The sequence below is a fragment of the Oncorhynchus nerka genome, linkage group LG4, assembly GCF_034236695.1.
Source record: "Oncorhynchus nerka isolate Pitt River linkage group LG4, Oner_Uvic_2.0, whole genome shotgun sequence".
Taxonomy (NCBI): domain Eukaryota; kingdom Metazoa; phylum Chordata; class Actinopteri; order Salmoniformes; family Salmonidae; genus Oncorhynchus; species Oncorhynchus nerka.
In genome coordinates, this window is record NC_088399.1 from 45473920 (window position 1) to 45496438 (window position 22519).

The following is a 22519-nucleotide window of genomic DNA, read 5'->3' on the forward strand; positions in this document are numbered from 1 at the left end:
CGTGCGCCCAGCGGGAGGCCGTGAACTGCCCATGGCCGAAGCCACAGGTCCCAGGGTGCCACTCGAGAGGTCTCTTGTCTAGCTGGAGCGTCTATTCGGAACGCCATCAACTGGGCAAAAGGAACCACAACCTCGGCCAGACCGCTTGGGTCAACCGGGTAGGTCCACGTTAAAGACAGGGTTTGAGAATACGTGTTTCTGGCGCCGATGCGTTACGGGATGACCATCACCACATGCTTCGCAGCCTGAGTGTGCCACTCCCGCACCGGAACACCAATGTAGGGCCACTTGGTCAGACAGTTAGGCTTGATCTCGCACGAACGGTGCGCAGCTGGAGCGTATCGAAATAGGGGACAACCGTTTCCGAAAGGGGCTCCCCCGATAGAGGCAAATCCACTTGGGTCGGGAGGGAACATCCATCAGAACACCAGCCAAAGGCCGGCCGATAGAGGCCCTCCCAGGTGGAAAACGAATGCAAATCAGTCAGAGGAAATTAAACTGGCTGGACAACAGAGGAGATCCATGGAGACGCACCGTGAACCAAGAGTGGGACTGGACAGGAGAGCTAGCCCTCACCGGGGCTAAACAACCACCAATCGGTCGCCGAAGGGACGGGCACCTTCATTGGACCAGAACCATGGTCATTGATGAACCAAACCCACAAGGTAATAGCTGGGATAGAGCACCTGCCCAGGACAAGGCTCAATATCCTCCCACCACCAAGCTGGGAAACGTGGATCAAAAGTTAGGACAAATCGGGCTGGTCAACCCACTAAATCGGTCGCCGGCGGAAAATGTCCAAAGTACCATGGTTCTGAGGGGCTCACATCCCTCAAAAGTGTCCATTACTCATTTTCTATTCGGGCTGAGCAGTTTGACACCACCCCGTCTCTCTAGGACATGGAAGTCTTGTTGTCAAAAAACAGGTTTCTGATTTCGCGCCGGCACCTGTCTAGTCGACCCGCCACTGAGTGTGTCATCAACGGGCAGGCCAATTTATCGACATAAGCCCGGAAACTCACAGGGCTTAAGTGTGCCCCGCCATTGGGGGTCAAATTTAGGTACACCAAAACGTGAATAAATCAAAAAGTACACCTCCAATCTGGATGGTTTCTTTTTTGCACGAAAGGGCACACATAGACGAGCATTTCCATTGAATTAAAACGGTTCTAAATACACTTACCGGTGTTCCAGATATCCATGCCCGCTATGGGAGCACCCTACTACGGACATTTATCAATGGGGGCCGGCCTGAGTGATTTATGGAATATTTGCATTTTTTTTTCCTGTGCAACTGGTGATTTGAAATCGGCACCTGGTAACCCAAAAATTTAAATATGGTCCTAAATGCACTTACCGGTGTTCCAGATATCCAAGCCCGCTATGGGAGCACCCTACTACGGACCTTTATCAATGGGGGTCGGCCTGAGTGATTTATGGAAGGTTTTAATTTTTTTTCCCCTGTGCAACTGGTGATTTGAAATAGGCACCTGGTAACCCAAAAATTTAAATATGGTCCTAAATGCATTTTACCGGTCATTCTGATATTAATGCCCGCTATGGGAGTACCCTACTACGGCCCTCTATCCATGGGGGCCCGTCCTGAGTGCTTTATGGACAGTTTAAAATATGTTGGTGGATGTGGATTAGGATGTACCTCTGTGCAACTGGTGATTGAAAATAGGCACCTGGTAACCCAAAAATTAAAATATGGTCCTAAATGCACTTACCGGTACTCCTAATATGCATGCCCACTCTGTGAACACCCTACTACGGCCCTCTATCCATGGGGGCCCGTCCTGAGTGCTTTATGGACGGTATAAAATATTTTGGTGGATGCGGATTAGGATATACATCCGTGCAACTGGTGATTTGAAATAGGCACCTGGTAACCCAAAAATATAATTACGGTTCTAAATACATTTACCGGTCATTCTAAGATTTATTCCCACTATGGAGCCACACTACTGGGGAAAATTCACTTGAGGGCGCCAAAGGTACATCTATGGAGGATTCTAAAATAGTTGTGAAAATGTACTTAGTCCAAGTCCAAACTTTTCAATGTGCAACTGGTGATTGAAAATAGGCAACCCAAAATGAAACACATTTTTAATCATTTTAATGCATAATGACACAAATACAAGGGTGAATTTCAAACAAATATACTTTATTTAATCAGTTAATCAAATCAAATCAAATCTCATTTTATTTGTCCAATACACATGGTTAGTAGATGTTAATGCGAGTGTAGCGAAATGCTTGTGCTTCTAGTTCCGACAATGCAGTAATAACCAACAAGTAATCTAGCTAACAATTCCAAAACTACTACCTTATAGACACAAGTGTAAGGGGATAAGAATATGTTTGTCCCTCAATCAGTGTCCGGGCCCGGCTGGCATTTTTGGGCAAATTATGGTACCGGTAGTGCCGTGCCTGCGTTTCCAGGGAGTGACACATATGGTCAGCCACTGTTCCCCGGTCTGTAACCGACCCTTGGTTAAAGTTCAATGTGGCAACACTGCGTGAATTGTACCGAAGGTCACTTTACTTCCAATGCCAAACTCTGCAAAGATTTGCCCCACATACTCACACAGATTACCATACGGTTGACCGCAGGATGTGAAAAAGAAGAGTTCTGTGTCTGAGGTCATTCCACTCAGATGAGGCCTGATTTGATGGAATCGTTTAAGCCAAGTGTATTCCTCCTGACATAGAACAATTCTGCACTCCCCGAAGCTATAGTTTGTTTTGTGGCTCGCTACGCACATCTGATAACCCCCACCTTCCGGGGTTACTTCAGTGAAATCACTCTCACTAAACATGGTGACTGGGGATCGTCGAGTGCCATTAAATATGGCCAACCGGCTGGACATGAGAGCTGCAAACCTACGCCTGTCAGAACAGGTGGCACGGACCTCCAGCCTACTGAGAACTGAAGGAATGGCTTGATTGCTTAGCTCAACAAAGCGTTTTAACTCCGCAGCACTGAGCACCTCGTCCCTGCAGCGATGGCGGAATTTTGCCCTATGCGTTGCCTGGCTCTGCCGCGAGTCCCTGTCCATCTTCGCCAGCAGAGTAACATCTTTCGAATTCCAACGACCTTAGCTTGCATACCATTTGGCCGGAACTGAATAAGATAATTCAGGAAACCTCGAACATCGGCTCGGTACATTTTTAACGTGGATGGTGCCAAATCACGGTCGTAACATTGACCATACCACTCAGACACACGTCTGTAGTTATCCAGAAAACACAGTCATTCATCGGCCTTGCCCTCTGACATAATGCGGAGGAATTCCAGTACTCGGGATATACTGGTGCGACTATTGTCAATTTGTTTAACTGAAGGGTGTATACCCGTAATATAGTGTTCATATTGAGTCAAAATTGCATTACTCCAAACCTCAATTCTGGACGGCACGCCGCCGTCTTCATCACTCTCGCTCTCCGTGGAAGTCGCCACGACGCAGCCTTGCTCCCTCGGTTCCGAGCACAGTTCACTACCGACCTGACTGGTTGGCTGCTCCGCCGCCGACGCACCTGCCGTCTGATCACCCTCGTCCACCAGCTGCTGCTCACCCTCGTCCACCAGCTGCTGCTCACCCTCGTCCACCAGCTGCTGCTCACCCTCGTCCACCAGCTGCTGCTCACCCTCGTCCACCAGCTGCTGCGCCACGGACAACTCACTTTCAAAACACTGCGAAGTCACAGGGTCCTCCGGCCGCGGTTCAACACCGTTGTCAGGCTGCATATACTGCCCTGATTCGGGCTGCTGTCTCTCAGTCGAAAACCGGCTAAATTAGTCCATTCCATAGTACCGGACTTAAGTGCATGTACAGACTTGAAATGTCGGTCTAGCCGCACGATATTCTGTTTACAACAAAGCCCACAGTCGTGTCTTGGTCTGCTGCTCATAGCTTCTCTCTCCTGCCTTCCTCCATGTCTCTTTGTTTGCTCCACCAAACAACCTAACCCTAACCCTTCAATGAGAAGACTCTCAGTTAGATAGCAAATGTTCCGTTTTTCCAAAAATATTATTTGTGTAGGAGAAATCGCTCCGTTTTGTTCATCACATTTGGCTAAGAAAACCCCCCGAAAATTCAGTCATTACAACGCCAAACTTTTTTCCAAATTAACTCCATAATATCGACAGAAACATGGCAAACGTTGTTTAGAATCAATCCTCAAGGTGTTTTTCACATATCTATTCGATGATAAATCATTCGTGGCAGTTGGGTTTCTCCTCGGAAGCAAATGGAAAAATACACGCAGCTGGAGATTACGCAATAATTGCGACGGAGGACACCAAGCGAGCACCTGGTAGATGTAGTGTAAAATGGTCAATCTTCCAATGATATGCCTGCACTGGGGACTCACAGACTTTGGGGGGGACCTCGGGCTATGTGGCTGCCTCGGAAGGAGGTGAAGTGGAGGGGAGTGGGATGCTGACAACGATACAGGAGACGCAAATGGATACAGGAAGCACAACAGGCACAGGAAAGAAGATTGAGTTGGTTGGATGAGATGGATTTAGAGTCAATTTCAGATTCAGAAGACATGGAAAAGATTGATAGAACAAGGGGAGGCTACAGGAAGAGGAAAGCGTCGGTGGAGGTGAAAAAGGACAGAAAAGGAAGCAAACATGACAACAGGTAGAGGATGAGAAAATATATATTTTTTAAATTATTTATTGGAATGGTTAATTTTATGTCAATCAATGTGAAAGAACAATGGAAAAATTCCAAAGAATAGTAAAAATAAAGAATTCTGATATTTTATGCCTTCAAGAAACACATTGGGACAAGGTATGTATTTTAGAAGTTTAAAAAATATGGAGAGATTTTATTTTTGTTAACAATGGCAGGGGGAATTCAAGTGGTGTTGGTATTTTATTGAGGATGTGGTAGAGAATGTGAAACATATATATAATGATAATAAATGGGAGGATTTTAATTTTAGATTTTGAATATGGTTACGCGCCTAATACTGAAATAGAGCGCAAAGATTTATTTTTAGAATTAGGAAAATGGTGTGAGGGAAACTGTATTGTAGTTGGGGATTTTAATGTTAAAATGGATAGACTGGATATGACAAGAGGAGCTATTTTTAGAAGTGATGTATCTAGGGGGGTTTTAAAACCTCTTAAGGATTATGCGCATTTTCGCAGCTTTTTGTTAAAAATCGCGCAACATTTCAGTGTCCTGCTACTCATGCCAGGAATATAGTATATGCATATGATTAGTATGTGTGGATAGAAAAAACGGACGTTTCTAAAACTGGTTAAATCACGGCTGTGACTATAACAGAACGTGCGTTTCATCGAAAAGCACAGGAAAATCTGATCACTGAAAATGGGAAAATATATCCATGCGCCACTTCAACCCATTGTTGAATGGGAACTACATTAAATGAGGCCGAGGTTGCAATACCTACAGCTTCCACACGATGTATGAAATAGATAAGCGTAAGGGGGCTATTATAAGAAGTAAAACAACGTATTTTTTGGAGGGGGAGAAATGCACTTCGTTTTTTCTTGGATTAGAGAAGAATAAACAGAGGAGAACATACACTGCTCAAAAAAATAAAGGGAACACTTAAACACCACAATGTAACTCCAAGTCAATCATACTTCTGTGAAATCAAACTGTCAACTTAGGAAGCAACACTGATTGACAATAAATTTCACATGCTGTTGTGGAAATGGAATAGACAACAGATGGAAATTATAGGCAATTAGCAAGACACCCCCAATAAAGGAGTGGTTCTGCAGGTGGTGACCACAGACCACTTCTCAGTTCCTATGCTTCCTGGCTGATGTTTTGGTCACTTTTGAATGCTGGCGGTGCTTTTACTCTAGTGGTAGCATGAGATGGAGTCTACAACCCACACAAGTGGCTCAGGTAGTGCAGCTCATCCAGGATGGCACATCAATGCGAGCTGTGGCAAGAAGGTTTGCTGTGTCTGTCAGCGTAGTGTCCAGAGCATGGAGGCGCTACCAGGAGACAGGCCAGTACATCAGGAGACGTGGAGGAGGCCGTAGGAGGGCAACAACCCAGCAGCAGGACCGCTACCTCTGCCTTTGTGCAAGGAGGAGCACGAGGAGCACTGCCAGAGCCCTGCAAAATGACCTCCAGCAGGCCACAAATGTGCATGTGTCTGCTCAAACGGTCAGAAATAGACTCCATGAGGGTGGTATGAGGGCCCGACGTCCACAGGTGGGGGTTGTGCTTACGTTTGGCATTTGCCAGAGAACACCAAGATTGGCAAATTCGCCACTGGCGCCCTGTGCTCTTCACAGATGAAAGCAGGTTCACACTGAGCACATATGACAGACGTGATAGAGTCTGGAGATGCCGTGGAGAACGTTCTGCTGCCTGCAACATCCTCCAGCATGACCGGTTTGGCGGTCGGTCAGACATGGTGTGGGGTGGCATTTCTTTGGGGGGGCCGCACAGCCCTCCATGTGCTCGCCAGAGGTATCCTGACTGCCATTAGGTATCGAGATGAGATCCTCAGACCCCTTGTGAGACCATATGCTGGTGTGGTTGGCCCTGGGTTCCTCCTAATGCAAGACAATGCTAGACCTCATGTGGCTGGAGTGTGTCAGCAGTTCCTGCAAGAGGAAGGCATTGATGCTATGGACTGGCCCGCCCGTTCCCCAGACCTGAATCCAATTGAGCACATCTGGGACATCATGTTTCACTCAATCCACCACAGACTGTCCAAGAGTTGGCGGATGCTTTAGTCCAGGAGGAGATCCCTCAGGAGACCATCCGCCATCTCATCAGGAGCATGCCCAGGCGTTGTAGAAAGATCATGGTTTTCCAGTTTAATTTTGTGTGTGACTCCAAATCCAGACCTCCATGGGTTGATAAATTTGATTTACATTGATAATTTGTTTGATTTTGTTGTCAGCACATTCAACTGTGTAAAGAAAAAAGTATTTAATAAGAACATTTCATTCATTCAGATCTAGGATGTGTTATTTTAGTGTTCCCTTTATTTTTTTGAGCAGTGTATATTAGAAAGATTGCCAACTTCACCCTATACATTTTCAATGATTATGTAGAGATATTAGAAACAGTGCAGCATTTTTATAAGGATTTATTTAAGAAAGGGGAGGTGGATGAGGGGTGTGTAAAGGAAATATTGGATAGTGTGGATGTGCAAATTGATGTAGAGGATAAACAAATGTGTGATGGGAAGATAACAGTGAATGAAGTTAAAGATACGATTAAGGGTTTACAAGTAAATAAGAGTCCTGGAGTAGATGGGATAATTGCAGCGTTTTATAAAATATAAAGTTTCAGCATCCTATTTTATTGGAAGTGTATCAATATATGGAGGATAATAGTGTTTCAGAATCTATGGTGACAGGGCTGATAATGATTTTACATAAAAATAAAGGGAGCAAATTGAAACTGGAATTATAGGCCAATTAGTTTATTAAATTCAGATAAGGTTTTAGCTAAAATACTGGCATATAGAATGAAGCAAGTTAAATATTATAGCACCTACACAGAATTATACTGTGCTTGTTAGAGAGATAAATAAAATAGTTCAGCATAGATTTAAATAAAGCTTTTGATAGGGTGGAACATGATTTTATGTTTAGGGTAATGGTTAAATATTGTTTTGGTAATAGAATAATAGGATGGATAAAATGATAAGGCAAAAAGTAGGGTAAAGTGTAATGGGGTTTTAACTCATTATTTTATTCTTGAGAGATCTGAGAGACAGGGGTGCCCTTTATCAGCTTTATCAGAACCTTTAGCAGCATTTCTTTAAAAAAATCTTATAAATTGACTCCACAAGGAGGTTTTAGTTTGATTCATCAATATGCAGATGATACCACTATAACATTTAGAGATGAGGGAAGTGTAAAAAGGGTGATGAGTTTTTTAAAGTATATGGACAAGCATCAGGTGCAAAGGTTAACATGAAGTCAGTAATGAGTAAGATGAGGGGAATTTTACTTTTAAGGTGGTAAAAGATTAAGGTGTTAGGAGTGTTTAGGGGTGAAGGAAATGGAAGCTAGGGATTTAACAGAGTGGTGTAATAAATAAAGTTAGGAAGGTGGTAAATGTAGAGTGGGAGGTCTTTGAAATTAAAAAGGGAAAGTAATTATAATAAATTCATTGTATGTCAATTTTTATTTATGTAATGAACGTTTTGGATATGCCAGAATGGGTTTTATCTGAAATGAATAAGATTTTGATTTATGATGGAATGGGGGTGAAAATGGCTTTAAAACTTTGATTGCAGGTTATGAGGGGGGTTTGAAGTTGGTAGATTTAACTGTAAGGAAAACAGCAATTAGAGTAAAAATGGTACGGAAATATTTATTTGGTGAATTGGATTATGGGTGGAAAAGTTATTTTATTTTTTTAATTTAAGAGTATTTTCAGGAGGTTGGGAGGATTGGGGACAATGGATTTGAGGAGTACAGGGCAGCAGGGTAGCCTAGTGGTTAGAGCATTGGACTAGTAACTGGAAGGTTACCGTAATTTATCATAGGTACACTTCAACTATAACAGACAAAACGATAGAACAATTCCATAAAATCAAATAGGATTTGTAATGAATTTATTTGCAAATTATGGTGGAACACTTGTTGACCAAATACTTCTCAATACTGTTATATACCCTTTGTTGGCACTGACAGAGGTCAAATGTTTTCTGCCCGCCCAAGATTGAACTCGTATGATATTACAAATAAAATGCACTTCTTTCAATAAAGCGTTTCACATTCCCCACTGGTTGAAATACTATCCTGTGTCCTCAGATTAATGGAGTTAGATATGCAGAGATCTTTTTCCTGTATATATGATTACAAATCAATCATGTTTAGTCTATTATATAATTACAATGTGTAATCATTTATATCCCAGGAGCAGTAAACACTTAAGTGTATAATTGTAATACACATGCAGACACCGCATCGTTTGATATGACAAAGTGTCGGTCATACCTGAACCGCACCTTTGCCAAGGAAGAGTACATGGTCGGTGAATATATTCAATGTACAGGCTACAATATGGGAATCTCATACATGGTAATAACTAAAATACATGTGTATATAAGTCTTGCATCCTTGGCACAATAAAGGTATATTCTACTCTAGGCTTCATTAATGCCATTCAGACTTGCGGTTCATTGATTGATATGAATGTTAGTTCAGAACTACGTTTTAGGGTCCATACCCAGAGCGGCAACAGTTATTTTTAATCCGACTCAAGCAAGTAAATAACTAGCCATGTTACTTCAGCTGCATTGCAAGGCAAGCTTACAATTGTGCAGTTAATGCTTTAGCCAGCTAGATTCTTTAATCCACTGTTCCACAAAACATCCTGGTTTGTTGGTTCTCAGGAGTCCCTGAAAGATGAATTACAAATTCATTCTCCTAACACTAGCTAGTCTGAACTTAATAGAGATTTTCGTAATTTAACTTTTACAAAAAAATATAGCCGCGTCTCTACATTAACACATTCCTCTCAAATTGTACATTTGCTTGACTCGTTAAGACAACTTCAATCTGTTTTGTCAGCAATCTTCGTTGAGCGCCACAAGGCAAGGGTGGCTCGTGTCAAAATGAGTCTTTGGTCAAAGCCTTGGGACCCAAATTCATAATGATTGCGCAAACTCCCCCTTGTGGTGGTCTGGAGCAATGAAGCCGTCCCGCGGTGCAAGCTCGCACCTTTTAAAGGAGTGTGTCTTCAGTCCCCACTGTTCCGTACGGTGTGTTGAAATCTTATCCTGATGCGGAATAGATTGGAACGTATTCATGGCTCTACCTTCGTAGTTCGGACTTGGAGATTGTGAAGAGATGTCTTGTGTGAAGAGATGTCTTGTGGGGAATGCATGAGTGTCCGAGCTGTGAGTTAGTAGTTTAAAAAAAACGAACAGCTTGGTACATTCAGCTTGTCAACACTTCTTACACAAACAAGTATCGATGAAGTCAAGCTCTTCCCATTTGAGCAATGAGATTGACATAGATCATTAAAAGAATGTCCATATTTGGATGGAAACCAATCTAGTGACGGGTATCAAGGAAAGTTTTAACTTAATTTTCAACTGAACACTGCATCCAACCACAGCCCTGCTGGTTTCACTTTGGCAAACCACCATCTGCTATAACATTGAGTCAGTTCATCCTACTGGACAATGGAGGCTTTTGTTTTGACACCCATTGTTTGTCCTATACGGGAAATTGGTGTGCAACACTTATCTCCCTCCGGTGGATGGTTCAGAGTTCCATGCTTACAAAAGGGTTGATTGATACACGTCAGATGACAAGCCTACGACATAGTGTTAAACGCAAATCAGATACAATTAAGGTAGCTCCAACGGTTAAGATAGTTTTATATAGAACACTTTATTTTGACATGTTAGAACAAGACATTACACCCAAAGAATGTATCCAGAAGAAACATAGAAATGACGCTCCTCAGAGAGGTCTTTGACATGTCGTTGACCTGTTGAGAGAGAAACTATTAGTTCAGTTATGGTCTGCCAGGGTCTGAAAAGCATAACACAAGACCTACCTCTTTTCGGGTTGTCCTGATTCACACATTGTCCACTACAGGGGCCGCCAGAGGGACTACTGGCATCACAGATGACCACATCACAATGGACAAAGACCTAGGAATCAAAGATTTGATGCTGTCAGATTATTATTATTTTTTTAAAGGTATGATTCCACTCACAAAATTAACCAATAAAGATTGTTGGGTGAACTTTGTTACCTGGCCACTCGGCTCAACCGCATCCTCGGCGAAGGAAAACATATAGACCTCAAAGCGTTTGACGTGAGGGGGGAAGTGGGCCCTGGCGTCAGCTTCTACCGGGTGGAAGACCACACTGTATGGATCCTCTGGGTTCTCACATCTGCCAGTGTAGAGAGAGGGACTAGGTTAAGAACAAGAAAACGCTGCAAACCAACCGCCTTGTGTACGAAGTCTTGTGCTGGTGTCATGACTGTCCTGTGAGGATCAGATCAATTTACAGCAGAAGTGGGTTCTTTCTCCCCCTCCAGTATGAACATCTTTGAACAGGCTTTTCCCAACAAAAATCACCTTTGTCTTGAAAAAACATTTCATATACAATGTAAAGGCTTGAGAATTCCTACCTGTAGCGTGAGCACGTTTCTAGTAATCACAAAAAGCCAATATGACATTCATTTTCTATAGCTAATCTCTGACCAGTCTTATATTAGAAATATTGTTCCAGTATTCACTTTGAACGTGTTAGAGAAACTCCCCTAGAAAATGTGCATAGTAAGTAGCCATGCCACGAGGGACATCAGAGAGCGGGTCAGACTGACAGAACCATCCCCGGCGGCCAGAGTGCATAAAAGGAATGGTAACAGAAATTAACATTAGACCAGAAAACCGTGAGGCGCAAGCTACACGTTTGGAACTTTCCTAAACTCACAAGTACCTAGAAAAATGAACTTAAGTGGGATCATTCTGCTACTATATCCAAACCATCCTACTCATCACCCACTGAGGAATCAGCGACAGGGTTGATTAGCCCATCTTCCAGAACGAGTGAAAGGAAAACCCATCCTGTAGTTCTGTTCAAGACTAGTCATTGGAGCCACGGACAACCAACGACATTGTGATCTCATGTAGCAAATCAGCGAGAAGACACCACCTACCTTGCCACGGCGGCATCCCACATTCATGCTTTTACTCCAAGCTGGTGCCGGTTCGTGTTTTAAATAAATGTATCAATGATAAGTGTCCCTTACGGAATGGGGGGGAAACCTTGTAACAAGCAGTCATATTGTGTGTTATTTAGTTAGCTAGTAATTCAATTAAACCAACTTGTATGGTACTGAATCATAAGGCTGGGGTTTTTGCAGCTGCAAGGAGGATACGATGTAATGTTAATAAGTTGACTATCAATTTAATAGATCTCTACCGTCTAGAGATGGTAACTCTTTAAAACCACTTCCTCGGCACCCCAAATCCTAACATGATTCATTTAGAGTCAGCTAACAATTAAACAGTCCTCAGATAATTCAAGGTCACGAAAGTGGTTTGTTGGTTTTAATTTCTGATATTTTGGCCCATCAGACCTGGATGCATCTGATTAAGTACGTTTTTATTTTAAAGAACAGAAATTGGGCTTTCCGGCAACAAGATCTATTTTGGTCTACTGCAATGGCTTGTTAAATGACGGCTGTCAAACATGTATATTCAATGCCATTGACATGAGGTGAGATGTCCCTCTAAATGGTTCTTAAAATTCTAAATGATCCAGAATGGTCAGACTACAGGCGACCTGAATATTGATCAATTGACCGTGGTTTAACCAAAGTATCATCAACAAGGCAATCATATTTTTCAAAATAAGACCATTTTAAACAAGAATTTCATGCAATGCGCCAGAGAAATTCTTCCGCTGTTGGAAAAATTGCTCACGCAAAATAAATTCTACACCCACGGCATCGGATTCACATGTGGAGGACTTCTGTGAAGGGCGCAGCTCTACTATAAGTAACCTACGCATTGACAGTTTAGGTCTACTTTTTTATTTTATTTGCATCTTTGGGAGGTTTATCCTTCACTGTTTAACTGCCAGATATTAGCAAAAAGGAATTTGTGAAATCTGAAGACATTACATGAAGAGACAAACGCCCACACCAGTACAAATCCACTTGAGCTGACAGACGATGGTCAGGATTTTGCACAACGATATAGTTGCAGCTGAAGTGACAAATCTGAACTGCCCATTTCGTGCACAGCCATGTGAATGTTGTGTCTTTTCCTATGATATACAAAACATTTCAGCCTGTTTTTTTTAAACTGCTATGACATTGCTGATTTAATAAACAGCTGCAAAGTTACTCCGTGTCCACATGGCCAAATTTAGGTTTTTGATACCATTTCAAAAAATTGTAAAATTGCGTGATTTGCATTTTGCAAACCCGATGATCCCCCAAATGAATGGTTTTGACCAATAAAGTTGCTTCACTACACTGCTTGGTGTAACATGCATCCAGATACTGAAAAGGCACCCGCAAAATAAAGTGTCATTTGCAATGTGCATAATCATTGTGGCCCATTACAATGTAGGATAAATAAGTCATCTTCCAATAGTTAACCAATTTAAATTCTTGAGATAAAAATTAGGCCAGCGTGTCCATCTGTGGCAAAGTGCTCACCCAAATCAAAAATGTCGTAACATTTTTTCAAATATGAACATTAGCAAGATGCTGCTACACTTGACCGTGGTATTTGTTCATGTTTAGCAACTCCCAATTAACGCATTCCTCTAGGACAGGAAATGCCATTGAAAGCAGCATCAACTTCTGGGGATCCTGTCAACTGATCCTATTCAATTTCAAACATCCATGCTGCACAGGCATCTGAACCATCCTTTAGGTTTAGTGTGCCTGAATTCAACCCAAAACCAACAACTATTCAGTCAGTGTTAAGAGCAGTTTGAAACCAATCGGAAAGGCAAGCCAAGCTTGCCAGCCGCTCTTGATTTCCATTTGACTGACCATCAGTTTGGCACAACACTGAACTCTAGCCAACCAAAAGGATAACATTGAGTAAAAAAGGGTTTGTTAACGCCAACATTAACCTTTTCACACGCGAGTTCCAAATATCTTCAACAGTCGCCCCAGTGGGAGTTGATTTTATGCGCGTGATGTCAGAACGCACTCACCGTTCCAACATGTGGACATTTAACCCGCGCTGACCTCAGACCAAGGGACACTACCTGCTAATTTTGCCTCATTCATTCACAAAAGTAGCCCATTTCACTGTTGCAGACCATTTCTATTTGAGAATTTAATGAGCCGGACAAACTTTCCTTCAAAAGAAAGCCCAAGCACTTCCCCAGATCAAGTATACAGTCCTTGCCTTCCTTACAAATAACTGTGGACATGCGTGCATTCCTATCAAAGTGCCTTATTTTCTGTGTAACGTGTTGTCGTTTCTACTGTAGAGTACCGTAATTATAATGTACTCAGCGTTTTATTCATGAGTTCTGATTCTTGCTTAGATTGTAATGGACACGAATGTAAAACACTTTAAGGTGGTACTGAATATGAGTTAACCTGACTGCATTGTATGATGTTATCACATACACGTCTGTCAGACTAATGGTGATCTCAACTGGAGTACCCCCATTGTCTTGAATGCACTGAAGTCGTTAGTTGATTTGAACACGGTATCAGAGTGTAAACTATGGTACCTCAGGGTTGCCAGATCAGACCCCCCTTTCCAGGGGTATATAGCTTAGAGAAACAGTCTTCCCCACCATTTATTGTTGCTAAATTCCCAGATCTTAGTCATATTTCCTGCATCATCCTCTTCACAATACCTTCCCCCAAGGGCTTAGCCCCCAATAATGGATTGTGCTATATCTTGCAACTCTGTTTAGCTTTTGTGCTAAGGTTGTTTTTGGGGCAGTGACAACAATTGGCTTTTTGTATAGTTCCCTGTAAACTACTTGTCATGTGTACGCCGTAACAAGTACAAAGATTGTCACATGCTGAAGTGGCCAAACTAAGTTAAGATCTCAGGCAACGGGCGCAGTGAACGGCATTCTGGGAGTTCTTGCTTGACAAACATGGCTGCCATACTTTCTAAACTAGACTTACATGGCTCCCTTGTACCGCATCATACTGTAAAACAAGTCAACCTGTTATTTAGACTAGATGATACCGTTAACATTTATATATTTTACAAGCAAAGCTGGAATAAAGTTGTGAAGACCTTTATTTCTCATCAGTACAAAACATTGTTTAGATGCTTTTCAGACAACGCGGTGTAGAGTCGTTTGATGCAGCATACGTTCCGTTCTAATGATACGCTGCAGGGACCACTCAGTGATCATACATAAGTGTTAAATTGGGTGGAGATCTGGTGACAGACCCCACATGGCTCACATCGTTTTTAAGCGTTTTGACCACTCGACCTATGGATGGGGGCATAGCCACGGTAGCCAAAGTAAATGGCCTGCCAAGCATGATAGGTTGCTAATTACTCAGGAACCACACCTGTGGAATAACACTTGTTTAGGCCCAAAAACAACATGTTACCCATTAATGATGAGATTCCACCGGGGTCGGGAGTCACGGTCCTCGTTGAGGGTGGCCCAGCAGTGGTCAAGCACCAGCGCTACCTTGGGATCAGAGGACGTGGTCAGCTCCACCTCAAAGTGCAGAGGCTGTCTCAGGTACCTCACCACTGGATAGTCCGCCTCCTGGTGGAACGTGTTATACGAGGCGTCTGGAACACAGAACAAGACAACCGGGGGTCGTGTTCAGTGGGCACCATCTGAACTTGTCCATTAAGAAATGCTCGTTTATCATATCCTATTGTGCCCCAATGAACACCACCCACCCCCCACCAGAGGCTTCTGACAAATTCCCAAATCAGCTCCTCACCGTTACTCCATAGTCACACCTGTAGATCTCAGAAAGCAAGAGTAATATATCATAAGGCTTAGATTCTTGGGAATGGTTTTGTAAAGGAGACCTTCCAAGATACTTTTAGAGGCTAGGGGTCAAGTTAAAGTTCTGAATTTGTGCACGCTTACCCTGAGCGAGTCTCATTCTGACCATTAGTCGACCCGTCCCAGTCTCGGCAAAAGGCTCGTTGTCACGCGGCCTGGTCAGGAAGGCCAATGTGCGAGTGATGTTGGCCACATAGTAGCAGGAAACCTTTAACCTAAAAAGAGGGATGTAAGCAACTTCAATAGGGGAAACTTCAAGCAGTGGAGTGGACACTGGTAGTAGAGGCACATTTTCCTGGTATTTAGCAGACGTGCTTAAGCACAAATTTTCCCTCTATACAAAGTATTGAGCATGAAAGCTAATAGCTACAATTGTGATGGATGCGTAATGCACTTACTGATATTCCTCCTCTGAAGACGTTGTGGCATTCAGCTTCACCTCAAGTTCATCTGGCAAGGAGATTTCGTTCTCATACAGCATGACATTGTTGATAAACTATGTAGTAGAGGGGAATTGCTTATTACAACCTGCAGAAGCAAACACACAGTACCCATCACCTCGGGGTAATAGTCATTTTACCTTCCTGATGGTGCCACAGGAGTTCACAGTGAAGTGGAAGTAGGCAAAGCGATCGTCACTGTAGGTGGGACCACAGGCGGGGTCGCTCAGGGTCAGCTGACCGGGGTTCAGACCGGGAACAGAATCCACCTTCACCGCCAGCGCAGTCATCGTTCCGTTAGAGAAACACTCTTGGAGGTGGGGGGAGCAAAAGACAGGTAGTCATCAGACCTGGGTTCTGTATTTGTTCCACTTATTGAGCGTGAACCAATGGAATATCACCAAAAGTGCAAACCATGCACATCTGGCACTACTATATGACTCACAGTATTTGCAAGGAACCCAGGTTTGGTAACCATGTTAAATGACTATTTATCGGAAGTAATTGTTTGAGAACCAACCAGTCAGCGTTTTGAGGAAGCTGCAAGCCAGGGAAAAGTATTTGATGGTCATGTTGTTGTAAGGATTCAACAGAGCCACATCCAGTCTGCTCCTGACAGAGGACGAGTGAACCGACTGGGAACCAATGGGAGAGTTCATTAGTCCAATATTGTATGCATGTATACAGGGTAAGGAAAGCGAGGCTAGCTGCAGCAATTTAGGTTAACATGTTTTGGGAGAGCGTCGTACCTCAAACACTGCGTCCGGCGAAGAGAAGGGCAACGTGATGGTGAAGTCTGTGTCGCCCTCTGTTAAATACTGTTGAGCAAACTCATGGTTAAGCAGCCGCTTGCCAACCAAGACCACAAAAAAGGGCTCTTGGTTCCTGTAGTCCACAGTGATGTGGAAGTTCTCCTGATCACAGTTGCCAGTGACTGAGGGTGGCACTACAAGGACAAACAGGGTTGTGTTCATTAATTAAGCACAAAAAACAGGAAGGTACTACTTGAACTTGTCCAAGAAGAAACCCTTGTTTAGATTGCAAAATGTTTTGCTACGGTGGGACTGAATAAACATGAACAGGACAACTGGGTCCAAATACTCTAAAGCTTAACATTTTCTTTGTAGAGAGACCGCATAGGAAAACCCTACAGAATGGCTAGTTGGGCTTTCACTGCCAATTTCCTTTCAGGGCAATCATTAACGAGAGGAAACCATTCAACAGTAGTTTGGCGTAGTCCAGAGACATACCAATGTCCAGCAGTACAGCGTCCACAACGGCAGAGTGAGAGAAAGGAGCGTACTCTGGAAAGATGACCAGGCCGTAGATCAGCTGAAGAGTGAAGGTTGTGACACCTTGTTCCACCCTTCTCTGTAGTGAAGTTAAAAGCATTGGTCAATTGGTCAGCATTATTGTTGTAACAGAACTCTATTCAACATCAAGTAACAACTAAGTACATATGGGGACTATTAAAACAAACTATATACTTAAAGTAATGTTCCCCTAAATCAAATGAAACACTTGACTAAATGAGGGATACAAAGTACATTTGTGCCATTATTTATATTTTGTTAGGGCATGTACAAATCACTGCGTGTGGCTTTGCATTTAACAGAAACACACCTCCTTAAAGACCACCGGGTCTGAGAAGGGCACCTCCATCCTGAAGGTCTTCAAGGTGTTGTCCGGGGATCTCTGCTCCTGAACATTGAAGCCCCTGGCGTTGCACTCTGCAACAGTTAGCACCATGGTGGGAAAGGTGATGTTCAGCAGCTCCACATCAAGGTTGAAGGTCCCCAACTCAAGCACAAACACTGCCTGCTCAGGAACTGTGTCTAAGGGCGTGTCTGTTCATTGGCAAACAAAGGAAAACATTTCGGAATGGAAGTTGAAAATTGACATTTGTTATTGGGTAAGTCCAGGTATTGCCTCCCCGTTTCAGTACATTTTCTTCTGTTTTGTGCCTAATGAACAACCCAGGCATCCCAAATTACCCTAGGCACTATTTAACTAAACCAGACTCACAGTTGCGAACTTGTGGAGGCCTGGCCATCGGAGGTGTTGTGATAGGGAAGAGGACTTTATAGCTGGTGTCCTCGTGTGCGATCTCCTCAATCCACAGCAACTCAAGCATGGGCTCAATGGTGTAAGTGACAAAGTACTGGTCATCCTGAATGTGGCTCTGTAAGGGAGACGAGTGATGTAATACACAATTGGAGTGCAAAAACAGATAAATGTTCCTTATAAGCCAGAATGTTAAATACAATTATTCTACCGCTTGTCTTTTTGCCACTCGTAATTTAAGACAAAATATCCAAAGGAAAGTATTGGTTACCAACTTGCATTTCCGGCAGTGTGCATTTTCAAAGCAACTGACAAGCAAAGTAAACACTAGCGCAATATGTAAACAGCAGCATTCAGTTGACAGTGGCAAAGCTACCGGCTACCTAAAAAGTCAGGTAAACAATCCTTTAGTGTGGATATTTGGTCTCAAATTTCATGCGGCTAAAGGACAAACTGCAAAGACAAGCGGTAGAGTATGTTTAAATGTAATTTTATGCAAAATTCACACAATTTTGTATATTAACCTGATTAAGCAGACAATTGCTCAATAAGAAACATTTTACACAAGACAACATTTCTAGGAGTTTACCCATGAGAGATAGCAAAGGGCTACTGCAAAGCACTGACAACTGCTGTAGTAAAAAGGGCTCTACAAATTAGATTTAGAAATGAAACAGGATCATTTTACTCATCCAATGCTGACCTTGAAATAGCCGCCAACCGCCCCCACCGGAATTGCAACAATAATATGAGCCTCTGTGACTAAAACCGAGTAGTTTCTGGCAGCCATTTCCTCAGTGTTCAGCCTCTTCGCGTCAATTCCCATGTACACCTCCAACATGGTGAAGGCATCAGAGGAGAAAAGTGGGTCTATGTGCTTGGGCATGTACCAGGTGATCACTTCTGGAGTAAAGGCAACTGCCCCTGCAGTGAAACAAGAAGCCAAGTGCACATCAAAACAGAACATTTTGCAACTGAAAACAACTGTGCCATTATTTGGAAAAAGTTCACCCCCAAAACTTTTCCCAACATGAAAGTCTTGTCTGGAGCCAATTAAGAACTGGGCTTATAGGATCTTAAATTATTTCACACTCAACCTGGTGTTGGACAAACAGCCGTGGCATCTACTCGAGTAACCAGCCACTTCTGCTCAAAGAAGGTTGAGGTTGAGAGCACCCGCATCGGAACCCCAGCTACCTGTTCAGGGGGCAACCACACCAGGGCCGTGTTCAGTAGGGCACAACGTATTAACAATATGTTGCCGAGTTCAGGTAGGGCCACCGTTTCCAAATGCTTGCTCTACTGAACATGACCCAGTTCATGGAGGTCAGCTTACATTCTGGAGGTATGTCTCCTCTGCATTATGAGGGCTTCTTAACACCAGCCGTGTGGGAGTGTTGGCTATTGCATAGCCCTTTCTTTGGACCTCATCCACATTCATGACATTCTTGCTAGGACTAAAGACGACTGCTGTCATTTTGTATCCTGAAGCAACAGCCTGTCTCAGGAAATGGAAATATGAATTAAACAAAATTGTCAGCAAATGCACATTTTTTGTTTAGCGCCATCCTGTCATGTTGTAGTGAAATTACAGAAACTGAAATATGGCTACCTCAGCTCCTCTCCGGAAGTTGCCGCTCTTTGCTTTCGGGCCCCCAGTGGGCTGTTCGGGGATGGTTTGGATGTCTGGAAGAGTCCTTCTGACAGACACCTAGAGAAGAAAGGCCATTATTCCCTATGCATTTCTCCCTCCCATACAATAGGAAATCAAGGGCCAGTTCTCAATCTGTCCACTCACCTCCTTAAATGCATTGAGAATAGGCCAAAATTCCTCACCTCTAAAGTTCTCCTATGTGCATTTTGAAGAGGCGAGTGGAATTGATAGTCAAGACCTCTACGTTGTGTCGCAGAAGAAATGAAACACTGGACAGTTGTAGCTCTAGACAGATCAATTATACAGGCAGTACGACAAGCGCCACTGTAAACATGTCCATTGGGGCATGCTCTGCTCACTTGCCTCCATGTAGTTGCGGTCGCACAGAATCTCTCGGGAGGTCCAGGGGGTATAGCTACAGGTTTTGCCCACTCTATACACAGGGTCTTCAGTCATGTGGTTTCCTGGCAGCCTGAACTGCATGACCAAGCTGAACATCTTATCATCCTAAAATGAAGGGGGAAGGGAAAAAAGCCTTCATTATATAGCAATAAACAAAATGCAGGTGACATTCATGCAAGTTATAGACTGTGGCAAAATTGGCTATATGAATGCAGCTGCCACTGTATTGAAGCCACACTACAGGAGTAGAGCTCACTGCAGTCTGTATCAGAAAGTTGGCTGGCCCTCTGAAAGCCCTCCATAAACATCTGCTGTACCTTACGTCATCGTTAACTTAGAGGTAAGAGATACCAGACCCAGGGGTGGCTAACAATGGAGATCCTTTTGATATCCACAGAGTTAAGTAAAACTGGAACCGGACTTCTAATAACCTCCATGCGCTCAATTGTATGTATTAGCACCTCAGGCTTATTGAGGACCTTTTTACTGAAAAATGGGTTTCCAATTATTTTATTTTTCCATCTAGTGATGCAAATATTGACTTGTATCTTTGTGTATACAGGGCTCATCTGTAAAAGAGCCTGGTCTCAGCATGACTCCATGTCAAAGGTAAATAAAATGACACTGCTACAGTATGAGTTGCAAATGCAGTGACACTGAAAGAAAAACTGTCCATTTGAAGTACAAGCAAACACTACAGTTCTTAGGGTTACCATGTTTTGGGAAAAGCAGTTTTGAAGAGAAGCAAAAAACATGGCATTCCCCATGGGGTCAAATTTAAAGCTGAATCCACACTGAGTAGCAAGGCCAGGCGTCAGGTTTATGATTTGTGTGTCATCTGGAAGGGATGGAGATGGTGTGAACACAATAGTTGACAAGCAATATCAAGCCATGAATTATGAAAGGAGAGAAAGAGAATCATAAAAGAGGCAAACTCACTGAAGACAGCATCAACCTCTTCAAAAGAGGAGCGACACTCAAACGAATAACGTTACCAAGGCATTCAGCGTTTAGGTCATCTGGAATAGGAAAGGTTAGTTTAAAAAAATCTTGTCAAACGCTTAGTGCTTAAATTTGCAAAGTGCATACTTATAGAAGGTGTCTGTTGTGCTTGTATGCCCACAGCTGCCATCAATAGGCAAAACAACCTGTAAGGCATTTGACAAATTGTTATGATTGATTAAAAGGAGAACACAACTCAAATGTTTGCATCGCATAAGACTCTCCTAGGCCTGCTACTACTTACCCTGAGCTAAGGAAAAGAATCATTGTAGAACAGATTTGTTCTGATAAAATACACAGCTACAGAACCTGATATTTGACCCAAAGTGTGCAGCCTACAGCCCAGGGGTATGCAACTTTTACCCTATGACAAAGGCTTCCCACACTCAGTCACCTGAACCCCAAAGGGCTGCACATTTTCTTTTTATTCCCCTAGCCCTACAAAGCTGATTCAAATAATCATCCAGCTTTGTTAATCTGAATCAGCTGTGTAGTGTTAGGACAAAAACCTAAATGTAAGGCTACTGTTCAATTTTAGAAGGGTGCTCCGCCCTCACCGCTCGGCTCAGGTTAATAGAACTCCCTCATTAGCAGCACAACAGCCTTTCACAGATGAAAAGCATAATTACCCAACCGTCTACAATTGTAGCCCAGACAGAGAGAAAGATATTGGCCTCTAATGGCCAAAATGCTGCATTTGCATGCACTTTCACAATTTGAATGTAGTCAACTGGGTGGGACTACCAACTTCATTGGCTGAGCCCTACTGGTAACCCTGTTGAAGTCATGTCCAATCGGGTCATCAGAAGGGCTCAGACAATTGTGAAGAAGAAATGTTACTACTTTAATATGAAGATAGCCTCAATGGCGCTGCCCATGCTGTCACAGACACTATATTGGCACAGATACATAGATGAGTCTTTTATCTTCTTATGGCTTCTTATTATCTTCTTGTCCAGGGGTGCCCAGAGTAAACTGCCTGCTACTCAGTCCCAGAAGCTAAGATATGCATATCATTAGTATATGTGGATAGAACACACTCTGACGTTTCTAAAACCGTTTGAATGATGTCTGGGAGTATAACAGAACACATGTGGCAGGCAAAAACCGGAGAAAAAATCCTACCAGGAAGTGGGAAATCTGAGGATGGTCGTTTTTCAACTCATTCCCTATTGAAGACCCAGTGGGATATTGGTCATGTTGCACTTCCTAGATGTCAACAGGCTTCCACTAGATGCCAACAGTCTTTAGAACTTGTTTGATGCTTCTACTGTGAAGTGAGGGCGAATGAGAGGGGAATGAGTCAGAGGTCTGGCAGAATGCCTTGAGCTCGTGACGCTCGTTCACATGAGGGCGAGCTCTGTTCCATCGCAATTCTACAGACAAAGGAATTCTCCAGTTGGAACATTATTGAAGATTTATTTTAACAACGTCCTAAAGATTGATTCTATACATCGTTTGACATGTTTCTACGGACTGT

General features: G+C 43.1%; 1 protein-coding gene across 3 annotated transcripts; it reads right to left on the reverse strand.

The window, feature by feature from the left end:
• Positions 1-10385: 10385 nt before the first annotated feature.
• LOC115122374 (uncharacterized) lies at positions 10386-21449 on the reverse strand. Of its 3 annotated transcripts, none has more exons than XM_065017581.1 (21): positions 21284-21449; positions 21127-21185; positions 20977-20994; positions 20751-20875; positions 19999-20142; positions 19594-19692; positions 19318-19479; positions 19079-19178; positions 18685-18905; positions 17943-18099; positions 17541-17764; positions 17168-17288; positions 16667-16863; positions 16438-16552; positions 16058-16227; positions 15876-15973; positions 15562-15692; positions 15062-15251; positions 10746-10887; positions 10545-10641; positions 10386-10475 (listed from the first exon to the last, which is right to left on the reverse strand). In XM_065017581.1, the coding sequence occupies exons 1-21, from the start codon at positions 21304-21306 to the stop codon at positions 10402-10404; spliced, it is 2667 nt and encodes an 888-aa protein (XP_064873653.1). In that variant the 5' UTR covers positions 21307-21449; the 3' UTR covers positions 10386-10401. The 3 variants fall into 3 exon arrangements, with proteins under 3 accessions (XP_064873653.1, XP_064873654.1, XP_064873655.1); XM_065017582.1 differs by having other exon boundaries at positions 20977-21056; positions 21284-21314; XM_065017583.1 differs by lacking the exons at positions 10386-10475; positions 10545-10641; positions 10746-10887 and adding an exon at positions 14721-14937 and having other exon boundaries at positions 21284-21448.
• Between the last annotated feature and the right edge of the window lie 1070 nt (positions 21450-22519).